This window comes from Zea mays, chromosome 7 (genome assembly GCF_902167145.1).
Source record: "Zea mays cultivar B73 chromosome 7, Zm-B73-REFERENCE-NAM-5.0, whole genome shotgun sequence".
NCBI lineage: Eukaryota > Viridiplantae > Streptophyta > Magnoliopsida > Poales > Poaceae > Zea > Zea mays.
Genome location: NC_050102.1, coordinates 125,531,259 through 125,543,047, shown reverse-complemented (window position 1 = coordinate 125,543,047; position 11,789 = coordinate 125,531,259). Strand labels below are relative to the sequence as shown.

At 42.3% G+C, this 11,789-nt stretch overlaps 1 protein-coding gene and 1 long non-coding RNA gene across 13 annotated transcripts; one reads left to right on the top strand and one right to left on the bottom strand.

Annotated features, from left to right (window-relative positions):
• Window positions 1-2,872: 2,872 nt before the first annotated feature.
• Window positions 2,873-9,672, bottom strand: LOC103632802 (non-structural maintenance of chromosomes element 4 homolog A). Of its 12 annotated transcripts, none has more exons than XM_020540908.2 (8): window positions 8,034-9,672; window positions 6,709-6,825; window positions 6,041-6,642; window positions 5,827-5,971; window positions 5,618-5,714; window positions 5,066-5,279; window positions 4,888-4,979; window positions 2,873-4,347 (listed from the first exon to the last, which is right to left on the bottom strand). In XM_020540908.2, the coding sequence occupies exons 3-8, from the start codon at window positions 6,105-6,107 to the stop codon at window positions 4,114-4,116; spliced, it is 849 nt and encodes a 282-aa protein (XP_020396497.1). In that variant the 5' UTR covers window positions 6,108-6,642; window positions 6,709-6,825; window positions 8,034-9,672; the 3' UTR covers window positions 2,873-4,113. The 12 variants fall into 12 exon arrangements, with proteins under 12 accessions (XP_020396497.1, XP_035816924.1, XP_020396498.1 ...); XM_035961031.1 differs by lacking the exon at window positions 6,709-6,825 and having other exon boundaries at window positions 2,873-3,246; window positions 4,249-4,347; window positions 5,827-5,947; window positions 6,041-6,141; window positions 8,034-9,671; XM_020540909.3 differs by lacking the exon at window positions 8,034-9,672 and having other exon boundaries at window positions 6,041-6,141; window positions 6,548-6,642; window positions 6,709-7,255.
• On the top strand, window positions 3,915-6,058 carry LOC118472967 (uncharacterized). The gene is made up of 2 exons (XR_004851513.1): window positions 3,915-4,213; window positions 5,740-6,058. It is a non-coding gene; the product is annotated as an uncharacterized lncRNA (long non-coding RNA).
• Window positions 9,673-11,789: the final 2,117 nt, after the last annotated feature.

Here is an 11,789-nt window from a genome sequence, read left to right as displayed (position 1 = left end):
GTCTATCCATTTGTGCCTCTGTTTTGGCATGAATGGCACATTAAAATTCATCTAGTACTTGATCATGTATTAAATACACAAAACATTAGAAAATTCATAACTTAAAATCCATAACTCCAAAATTAATAATTCCAGTTCCTATGATCTTATTTTAATGTCTAGATTATTATTGCGTATTTTAATTACATGTTTGGTGTGATGTTAATTTTTGCTATACTATGTGTGTATTGTATTGATGCGAGTAGACGAGCAAGCCACAGAGGATTCCAGGGTTCAGCTGGTAGAGACTGCTGAGCAGGAGCCCGTGGAAGGCAAGTTGTGCCCTTGATCACTTCTTTTACCCATTCATGTTCTTATTAATTATAATGATCTGCATAGGTTAATTTTGCTGGGACCCGATAGGTTACCCTAGATTTGACTATCTTTATACCTTGTTTCACCACTGGTTTTACTACTAAAGTTTTGGGGTAGTTCATGCTATTGCTTTATGTGGATTTGGGTATAGAGATATTCATCACTCATTGTTATACTTTTTATTATCTGTTTATTCTTTACTGTTCATGATAAGATCATTATGTTAATGGGAACATGGAGAACCACCCAGGAAAACAGTGCTACCACAAGGGTTTAATGGCTACCTTACCCGAAAGGGGCAAGGGCAGTAGGGGAGTGGTCAGTGTAGGGAGGTCCTTGGGTTGATTTTGCTGCGATGGCGGTCAGACGAGGGATTCCTGCACTGGAGCTTCCTATAAACTGTAGCGGGTAGTCTGAAGCTAGTGGAACTTTGTAAAGGCCTCATAGTGGTACCCTGCCTCGCTTCCTTGGTAGAGGTGTATGGGGTCTGATCAACTCTGTGGCAAATGGGTAACACGACTTGTGGGTAAAGATGCGCAACCTCTGCAGAGTGTAAAACTGGTATACTAGCCGTGCTCACGGTCATGAGCGGCTCGGACACTCACATGATTAATTTATGGAACTTAAACTTAATTTGTCATATCATTGCATTTGGGATTATTTTATTATTACTTTTATTTATTATTTCTAAGGTTCGATATTTACTTACACTTAGTAACTGCTAATAAAATTTTGACCAACTTATAAAAGCAATGCTCAGCTTCAGCCTTTATTTTATTGATCAGCCTTACACTTCATGAACTCCCACCTTTGGTGAGTTCATGCCACATTATTCCCCACAACTTGTTGAGCGATGAACATGTGTGAGCTCACTATTGCTGTCTCACACCCCCCCCCACAGGAGAAGAGCAGGTGGTCGAAGAGGAGCCGCCTAACACTGAGGTCTTCGACTTGATCTAGGTGGCGTTTCCCAGTCAGCTTTCTGGCGCCAAGGATAGATTTTAGATCCTGCTATATTTATTTCTTATTTTGTAAGACTTCCGCTATGTAATAAAGTACTCTGATTTTATTGTGACATTTATCTCTATACACTCTGTTATTATATATATTGTCTTCTTTGCGCATGTATGAGATGCACCTGACTTGTTCCTTATAGCCCGGGTGTAACATATTTATGTTTGAATTTGAAAGTTCAACTTGAATCTGATTTGAATTTGTAAAATGTGATTTAAAAATAAAAACGAAAAAAAGATAAAAAAATCTGCCAACTAGGCTGAATTCTTCCCCACAGGTCACAGCCCACTCGCCACTCCTCTTATCCCTAGCTGCGCCCCCGTAGGCCGAATGGCTGGCCTAGACCTCCTCCACGTACTCGTTGCCCATCTGTCAGAACTGTCTTCAACCCCGTATCTGATTGGAACCAAGAGGAGCCTCGTCGAACTCTCCTCGCCCAGCCATCAGTTCCGGATCGAGGCTCTCTTACCCTTGGGTATAAAGGCTGACCCTTGGGCACCCTTCTGATCCATCAAACCTACGTTGTTGTGCAAAAGCCGTGAAACCGAGCATTGTCGAGCGAGTTGCCAGAGAGAGAGAGAAGATAGAGCCACCATAATTGAATCACGTCCACCTAGTTTAGCCCTCCATATGTGAAGCTTTATTCCTTCGAGCGATTTCTCACCGTAGACAGTCGCAATCGTATGGATCACAAGAAGTCATGGACAATCCTTGCTACTGTCTCTAGAATTGGAAAGACTCCTTGAATCAATTCACCAAACTCGTGACAGCATGTAGCACCCGCCAGCATTCGAAGTAGCTCTCAGGGGTGAATCGTTTCCGCAGAATCATGTGCACCGCCGTTGTCGATCGAGGTGAGGAAGGGAATAACGGGTACACACTGGATCTAAATTGGAGGGTCGAGATTAGATCTCGACATACCGGTCCGATTGGATGGATCCGGACCGCCCGATTTAAGGAGAGACACGTAACACTAACACCCAAAACATCCTGATTTTTTTTGTTATTAAAAGGTTCCCAAAAATAAACAAAATAAAGTGTGTCATCGGATGAAGAATTAATGGAAAGTAACCCTTTCTAAAATATAATAATAAAAATAGGTAGTTCAAAATATAGATTAAAATCTATGAATCCGAAAAATCCGAAACTCATAAAAGAAATAATTGGAAGACTTTCACTTTGGTTGTTTGAGTGAATCATTCTTCCATGAATTATGTACGTAGAAGTATTTACCTAAATAAATAAAATATTGCATTCGTGCTAGTTTTGTGGGTGTTACACTTGTGTTTGAATATTAAATTTAACATAGATCTGAATTTGAATTAATTTGAAGACTAGGTGAGTGCCCGTGCGTTGCAACGAAAACATATAATACCATAATAACCTTGATCCTTAACTCATGGCCTTGATATAAAGTGTTTGCCATTCAATTAGCACCTCTGAGTAGATGTCCGTGCGTTGCTACGGAATCAATATGATGAAATACATTTTATGAAAACACTAATTATTGTTCTATTCTTTTGTTAACATCGCTAAAAGTGGATGTTTACATACCTTAAAAGATACATATGACATAATTTGAATAGTATGACATAAGATTCAATCATATACTTGAGTAATACTTATTGCACTATCCAGACTCCAGAGTCACATAATTTCTCACATACACACAATTAACACACAGATATTGTCACACACCACAGACAACAACCTAAACATCACTCTTCACTCAAGAATTGTAGCCATCTTGATCATCATAGTACTTGAACCACATCATGATCCCTCCATATTTCCCTGAGTCATTGATCAATGGAAGCACCTAAGACTTGATGTCATCAGCGAGTATAAAACCACTCCCAGCTGCAACGGGGCCTGGAACTTCCGTTGCCACAACTCAAGAGAGCAGCCAAGTCAGTTATTTTCCATCATTATTTGATTGCATAAGCATAAAGATAATGAACATGTATTGAATGCCCAATTTAATGGTAGGAATAACAAAAAAAATAAAAACAAGAAAACAACTTATACAAATCCAGTGGGTGCACAAACGAAGGATCACAATCACACATTGATTTGAGCAACTTCTCTTTAGCATTGATTAGCTCAAGATGTTAAGCTGAACTTTTAACTCATTTCTTAAGGTTGTTTGTAGTAGATCGTCTATATAGACGTGTAAAACATTATTTTGCACTGTAAATTATAATATTTACAAAAAAATAAAATTTAAAATAAGAGATAGGATGGATAAGTTATGACAGCCTAACAAGTTTACCCGAGACATATCTTGCCATGATAAATGAGTTAGAATGTGTTTAGTTTGAGATCAAAGTAGTCAAATTTTTTAATCACACCGCCACCAAAAAATTACTCCGATGTTTATCTCGCCCCACGCGACTCTAATCCAAACACTATAGAATATGTGGTCGTCCCTTTCCATCCCTCCATATACATCCAACCAAACACACCCTTAATGACCCAACACGAGCCAAGCTGGCTAGTTACACTCAGCCCTACAAACACCATTCTGTAGTTGCAAGATGTGACCAGAACTTCAAACAATTTATAATTACAGCCCTACTCCGCTGGCACAACTGGAAGTTCAGATAAGCACGAGCTGTGCCAAGAACAAGACAGCATGGCACAACAGACCTAGTGAAAGACACGTTACTCAGGCTCAGGCAATTTTTTGCATACAACACAAGCCAGGTTGCCTGCCTACACTACTCATGCCAAGCAATTGCTAGGTCAATCTTGATTCCTCAAAAGGCGCCTGCGCTTAGACGCTTGGTTCTCTTCAGGAGTTTCCTCGACTACATGATCCTGCAAGACCAATCCTCGGTTCCGGGTGAGTTTCCTGATAGGCATTATTTGTGCACGTACCTCCAGATTTGGTTGGTCGTTTTCTTCGTTGCAAAATTTGCTCTGGGAAGTCCTATGTGGCAACAACTCTTCTCCCTCTGTAACAACTTCTTTCATAAGCTGTGGTTGGAATAAAAAGAGGGAAATTCAGATTATGTGAAGTTCATGCATACAAATAAGACTAAGGGCTTGTTCGTTTGTGCCGGATTGGTGGGTCGGAACGATTCCGAACCGGATTGCTTCTCTAATTTATATAAACTTTGATTAGCTGGAACGATTCCGGGTGCAATCCGACAGAAACGAACAAGGCCTAAACAATCTATTCCCACACCATGTACATGTAGGAATTTTAAGCCTGTTCACTTTTATAGTTTCTTCAAATTCTCTTGCAAGCAATGGAAGCATGCTTGAATGGTTAACACATGGTGACCTCAGCAGATGATTATGATGTTTTCCTAGTACCATAGTAGCCTCTTTACAACTCTAGATCATTGGTACTCAAAAGGGAGAGCAGTCGAATATGTTAAGCTCTGTTTTCAGTTGCATTCCCTAAAACTTTACTCGCAGACCAACTCTAGGCATGGTGCTGAATAAGGAATATCCAGATTCAATATATAAGGCTTCGTTGATAAATACAAATGTAATAATTAGAAACTATACCTTCCAGTCCTTCAAGTCAAATCTAAAAACAAAATGACTGTATGAGACTTCTCCTGAGGCTATAGCGCTAGCAGCAGGTGCATTCCTTGGCCCTATTCAAGATCAATAATATTGGGTTAGAAACATTCACAGCATAATATAACTTAAACACAAAAGCAAATGTGAACAAAGTACTTACGTACTATATGCCCGCTATCATCTACAGTTATTTCCACCCTACCATCTTTCACTAAGAAAGATAGTGCAAAAACATTTTCAACTGTTTGGGCAAATGAAAGCCTATTCAACACAAGGTTTTCCAATTTTGCGCTCTTCTTTCGCCTGAGGATATCAAACATAACTAAGACATTCCTGTCAGTGTCTGTCTTTACTTCCTCTGAAGACTCAGCAAGCTGCATTTGAAAAAACATTATGTGGTTGGAAGTTAGCAGTAAAACAGCTAGTGAGTCTAGTGACTTAAAGATAATGACAAAGTTCTAGGAAATTCAAATATATGATTCAAATGCATATGAAGGAAGAACTGAGAATATGAATTGTACTACCTTTAATAATTTTTTTGTTTTAATTAAAAAAATTGTGAACTAAGAATTACAAAGCAGAACACCAATCATGAGTACAATGCATTGAAGTCAAAGGCAAAGGAAGACTTAAAGGAAATCATGATTTCACATTTTCACTTAACATATACTGTATGAATGTATGATTTACATCATGATAAGCATGTGGCTACCTCTTCAGGACAGGTATTTTCTGTTGGCCGTGCAGTCCGTTTCCTACCGACAGCTACAACTTTCCGTTGCTTTACTTCAGTATTCATAGGACCAAGCCTAAAAACATTAACACCATGCACAGGTTAACTCATTTGATAGCAGAGAAGGTGGGCCAGGGTGTCCGTGCATACAATGTTAAGTGTTGTTGAAAAGAGAGGGGCTTCATTACATGGTACAGCATCCAGGCACAGGCCTGAAGATATGTGAAACAGAAAGCCCAAGATCACCCCATCGTAATGAGACAGACTCATCCCAGCTGCCTGAGGCGAAGATAGGAGGCCAAGAAAGATCTGATTCACAGAAATTGATAGCCACTGCTTCCATGAATCAGCAAGACCAGCTGTTGTGATTTTTTGTTGGGTATTATAAATTAAATCACTTACGTGACTTATATCTTCGCACATTATTCAATGAGACCAGATAGGATAGCTGTGACAAGCCATATGTCATCCTTTGGCATTTCTAGACTGCCAATAAGAGTGACCTGAAAGGAAACATCATTTAGATAGATGAAGATAAAATAGAAGCAGCATGTTTAATAACGAAAGCATCAATGACATACCAAACCAATCACAACAGAAATTAGAAAGCTGAAACAAAGAACAACATCACAAGTTCACCCAAACCATAGGGTCACTTTTGGGTCAAATAATTAGCAAGGACCGAAGAGAGTGGGAGTCATATCATGAAGCAAAGAAAAATGGTGAAATGGTTTGGTGCAAAATATAACTACCATAGGACTGAAACATACTGCACAAGCTTTAAATTTCTATCATGATATATTATTTAGAGTACACTTGAACACAACAATTCAATAATATAATCATGGGGCTACTAATAACTACTGAAATTAGGAATAATCACAATGGGAGGTTATACGCCAAACACACAAAAAATCCAGAATGATGAGCCCTCCTTGTGACACGAAAAGGTTGGCATCCTTGAGCCTTTTTATTATGATCATTACAAACGTCTCCATGTGCATCTATGTAAAAAACAAAACCATTAGGTCACAAAAGTGGAGGTTAAATCAAATCCAAAATTCCTTTACCAGCAAGGGTTTTGTGCTTCAACATCAAGAATGTTCCTGTTTGTTTTTATAACCAGTTGATGCAGGGAGAGTACTCTATAGGTAGTGCTGCTTGGTACTTATGTCTCGAGCTATGATCTGTTGCAATACATGTAGTGTCCTGAGCTATGACCATTGATTAACAAACCTTTAGTCGTGATTGCAGAACCAATAGCATGTTTAATGTGGCTAAAAAATAGTGTTTATCTCCATTGAGTTTAATGAAGTTCATTTGTTGCCTGAATCTTATTTCTATGCCAGACTAATTTAGCTTCAAATTTTTGCTTAATTTTTGAGATAAAGGTAAACAAAAATTTGGAATTTAGTAAACACACAAAAAGAACCCACAAATCCAAGAGATTGTAAATGATTCCTTTTATATATCCAATGAAAAAGAACCATGTAGAAACATTAAAAGGATATCCAAGTAATACTAACATTAAAATGGAAGCATGACTACTGTAAATGTGTTTCATTCTCTTGGATTTTCCCTGTGTCCTACCGCTGCAAACATGTGGGAGTGCTTTCGAGGAATGTGTGTGTGCTATGTTCGAATCGGCTAGGTGGGGAACATGGTTAGGGTGTTGCAGGAACAGCAGGGAACTCGAATCCCTGGCCATGGGCACAAGCATGGCCACCACTCAGTACACATTAGTAGTCTAGAGTGATGGATGCTCTCGATTATATGTTCACTTTGTTTTGCAATTAACTGATATTCACTTTGTTTTGCAATTAGCTGATTATATTTCCAAGTGAACATATAGTCCAGTTAATTTATTTCTCACAGTTTTGCTAGTGAGTGATATCGTCAGACCATCCAACCTATAGCTTACCATGGTTCAGATAGTAGCTGACCACATTACCACCTAACAGTAGCTTCAGATAGTAGCTGATTGAGCCATGGTTTTACACCATAGGAATCATTTACACAAAACAATCATTAATAATCATTTACACAAAATAATCATTTACACAAAATTGATAACAACATAATCAATTTGTGTAAACGAAAGTAGCAGCCAACATAGGAATCATTTACACCATGCTCTACACATCTGTGAAACAGATATTTCATGTAACCAAACCAATTGTGCTAGGAGTAGATTTGTGGGTGCTTTTTAGCTGTATGACAAGTACCTCGAGAGCAACTGACACAAAATAGTTTATATACAAGAGCAAGCCGAGAGACTAAAAAGAGCACAGTAGAGACTAAACTATACGTCTATACTGTAGTAACAAGGAGCACTTTCAGGGCTAGTTAATGTAAAACCGAAGGGCACATAACTATGACTTGGGTATATGCTGACCTTGATAGGAGCAGTGCAAAGCGCTGGAGGAGACTGTCTCGTAATGCTTGGTCGCGACAGATGCCACACGACGCTTGCAGCCGCAACACCATTAACAAACCTGGCCACAACCATTCCCCCATGGAGTGCCTTTGTTGGTTCCCTCCCTCTGTTAAATTAGAAACAACCTGGCTGGATATGACAGTACCTCTCGTTTGATCAAGCTAATCCAAAGTGTGATTAGTTTCGTTGGAAAAAAAATAAATGCAGACAAGCTAAATTGCTAATTACATACCATATAATCATTAATGATTATCCATGGGATCTTTTCGGCTGATCACCCAGTTTAGAATGACACACTGCTATTCTCCGTCTCGATCCATGATCTATCTCATAGCCTAGAGAGCCCAAGGTGTTCAGAGATATGCCTGTTTGAACCTGCGATTGCACTAAGCCGAAAGTTCACCATCATTTACCAAGTAAAAAATCTTGGATAAAAAATGGAAAGAAATTAAACCATACAATTATCGACCTTGTCTATCACTCTCTAGCAGTCACAAAAGCCTTCTGTGTAAATAGAAAGGAGTACTGGGGGATTTATTAGGATAAGGCATATGCATAATGTGTGAGTTGATGATAATTGATATTTGATAAGAACAAGGCGCTCTAACCGTCTATGCACTACTTACCGACCACTCTTAATATACAAGTCAAACTCATTGGCATGGCTTCAAAGGAAGTTGTGGCGGTGACCGGTGACAATCAAGAATGCAATTTAGCAAGATATTCCTTCGTTTATTTCTAAAGTGACGCCCTACAGAACCATGATTTCCAATAAAAGGAAGTCTGTCTAAGTTCCCACCATCAATGGCAGCCTAAGTGGACGGCTAAAAGAATTGTTTCCCCAGCCATTGTACCAAAAGGTTGGATTAGGCCTCTTCTGCCATCTCTTATTGGCCTGCCAAGCTTCTCCAAATATGGCCTTCGCACTCTTGCTCGCCCCCTACAGCCCTTACCATAATTTTCATACTTGAATACAAGCTTCTTCCAAATACTATCATCTAATGCAAGATTCCTCATTTCCTTGCACGTGCACTCAACCTTTGCAAGATCAACCCCAGGTAAAAAATGCAATACCTTAGTCTTAAGATCAGCAGGCAAAGCCATCAAGCATGGCGTGGCAAACGCAAATAATTCAGTTGGCACAGTGATACCATTAGTGGCAGGCAAATCTCATCCGTCGGCGCTCTCCACAGATCATGAACTCCCTTCTCATGCACTTCACTCAAATAAAGTAAAGGCTCAAGCCCGTGCAGATACTACCCATAAACTATCACGAAATTTGGCCATCAAGGAGTCATTCAGCACCACCACCTTCCGCTCGATTTCACAGAGATGCCTCTGGTACCGGTCACGCCCTAGCCCATGATTTATCATCGTATACTATTTCTTCATTAGATTGTTCGCTACATCTACTGATCGAGCGTATTGATATCGAGTGAAGTGATAGCCTGCCACTCGCTGAAGCGGAAGGAGCAGAGGCAGGGCGTGACCGGTACCAGGACCCACAGCTCGGTGGTGTGGATGTAGTCGACGACGGTGAAGCTCGTGAGGCTGCGCACCCCGACATTGGTGAAGTTGACGCAGCCAGGCGACAGCAGTAGCGGAGGTCAAGGTTCCAGAGGCAGGGGCAGACGGCGACCATCCGGCGCAGCGAGGCGTCGGTGAGGAAGACAGAGTGGAGGTGGATGACCTCGAGCATGGCAACCATGGCGTTGTTGACGGCCCTGAGGTTGAGCCCACGCACCGACAGGCGTGCGAGCAGCGGGGACCCCACGGGAACTGCAGGGTGAGCATGCTCGGGCGACGCGTGCCACCTCGTCTGGCTGTCGTCGATGCAGAGGTGCAGGTCCTCGCCCCCTCCCGCCCACTCGGCCTGCCCGCTCCTGGATCCAGGCTCCTCGCTCTCGGCGCCGACGAGTGGATTCCCCGCTTAAGTGGCTAGGCGAGGTAGGCTCCGGCGGTTGGTGGGGGTAGGGGGTGGGCACGGCGGGATGGGCGGCCATCACGCGGGGAGCGGGCGAGGTTTGGGGGCTGGGTGTCGCGGGGACGGAGGCAGGCGGGGGCATGGGCTAGTGTGGACGCCTTCGTTGTCTCTTCAACGTCGGCGCTGGAGACGGTGGCAGAGGGGCGGAGTCCAACGCAGACGCGAGGTCGAGCACAAGGAATGGCTGGCAACACCAGCGCAAGCCTGGAGCGTGTAGAAGTCGGTGGAGGAAGAGAAGGAGGCGACATACCTGACCTCGTCCAAGCTCACCTCCACGGAAATTTAGATCTAACCGACTCTCTCCCGGTGCTCGTTCATCCTCCATGTCCCGCCGCTGTGAAAGCCAGGCGCTCGATGTCGTCGAGGAGCGGACTGGAGAAGGTGTCGTAGGAGAGGTTGAGGGTTTGGTTGGTGTCGTAGGAGGCAGGGCGAGCGTGGATCTATGGATCGGCGTTTATGGCGGATAGGCGGATCCGCGGCATCCGCTTGCGCGTTGATGGCGGGGAGAGAGTGGGGGATCTGTGGCGCAGGCATGCAGTGAGCGTTGATGGCGGAGAGCAGAGGTCGCGTGCGCGTTGATGGCGGGAAGCAGACGGGGAGGAGGGCGGGGGATCCGCGGCGCGTTGACGGCAGAACCGTGCACCAAAAAGTTTGTGAACGTCTACAATAGCTTCTTATATAGTAGTAGAGATAAGAAACTTGAAAGAGAAAATTAAAACAGAAAATAGAAAAGAAATGGAGAAGACCTTACTTTCGGTCCAGCCTTTCCCAGTGGCCCACTTCCCCTTAACAACGTCATAGGAACAAAAAAACTATTTTTTATAGGCATCTATGTACTGGAATGCTTGTCTTACGAACCTTGTTTGATTTGATTCTTTGATTGAATGTGATGAGTTGCGGAGTAATATCCACAATTGCATCTAAATACATATATACATATATACCTAAAAATAATTAGAAAGGTAGAATATCCCCCATAAAAATATAGATCCATCCTATAGATTCATTTTATCTTAAAAAAATTCTATCTTTATACTAATAGATAAATCTTGTCCTCATAAGTATATTTATCTCACCCCTGAAGTTTATCAAAACTAACTTGCCATCCATTCATGTGAAAATAGTATTACCCAGTGGCAGACGTAGGACAAAATTCCAGATAGGGCGATACCGTAAGAGACAAATCAATATACTAGACCATTTGATAAACCATTTGATAAAAATAGTTTCATGATAATAATATGGAGGTTAAGTAATAATATGAGGAGTGTTCCACCAAAAATTCATTTTGGCCACCGTAAAGGAGAGCTAGAGAGAAGAAACGGGTGGACTGGCGAGGACTGGACGTTAGGGCGAAGCGGGCGCATCAGCATGTCGGTGTGGAGAGTCAGCGAGTCTACCGCGAAATGACGACGGCGAGGTGACAACAAGCATGGGATAACGAGGGCAGGAGATGATGAGGTGGTAGATGGCGACGCGAGGCGAAAAGGCAGTGGCAGCAAGCGACAAGCATTGTCTCGTTGCGACGACGCGGTGGGACCCTTATGAGATAGCGAGGGCAGGTGGCGTTGTAGTGCCAAGGCAGAATCCCACTGATAACCTACCCATCCGCCGATGCGAGCTAGGAGGCAAAATAGTTGTACCGCGTGCAAAATCCCAACGTGGCGACGAGCTGACGAGTAACGAGGAGGCAGTGGACGGGTTAGGTCACCGAACCGGTCATTCGATGG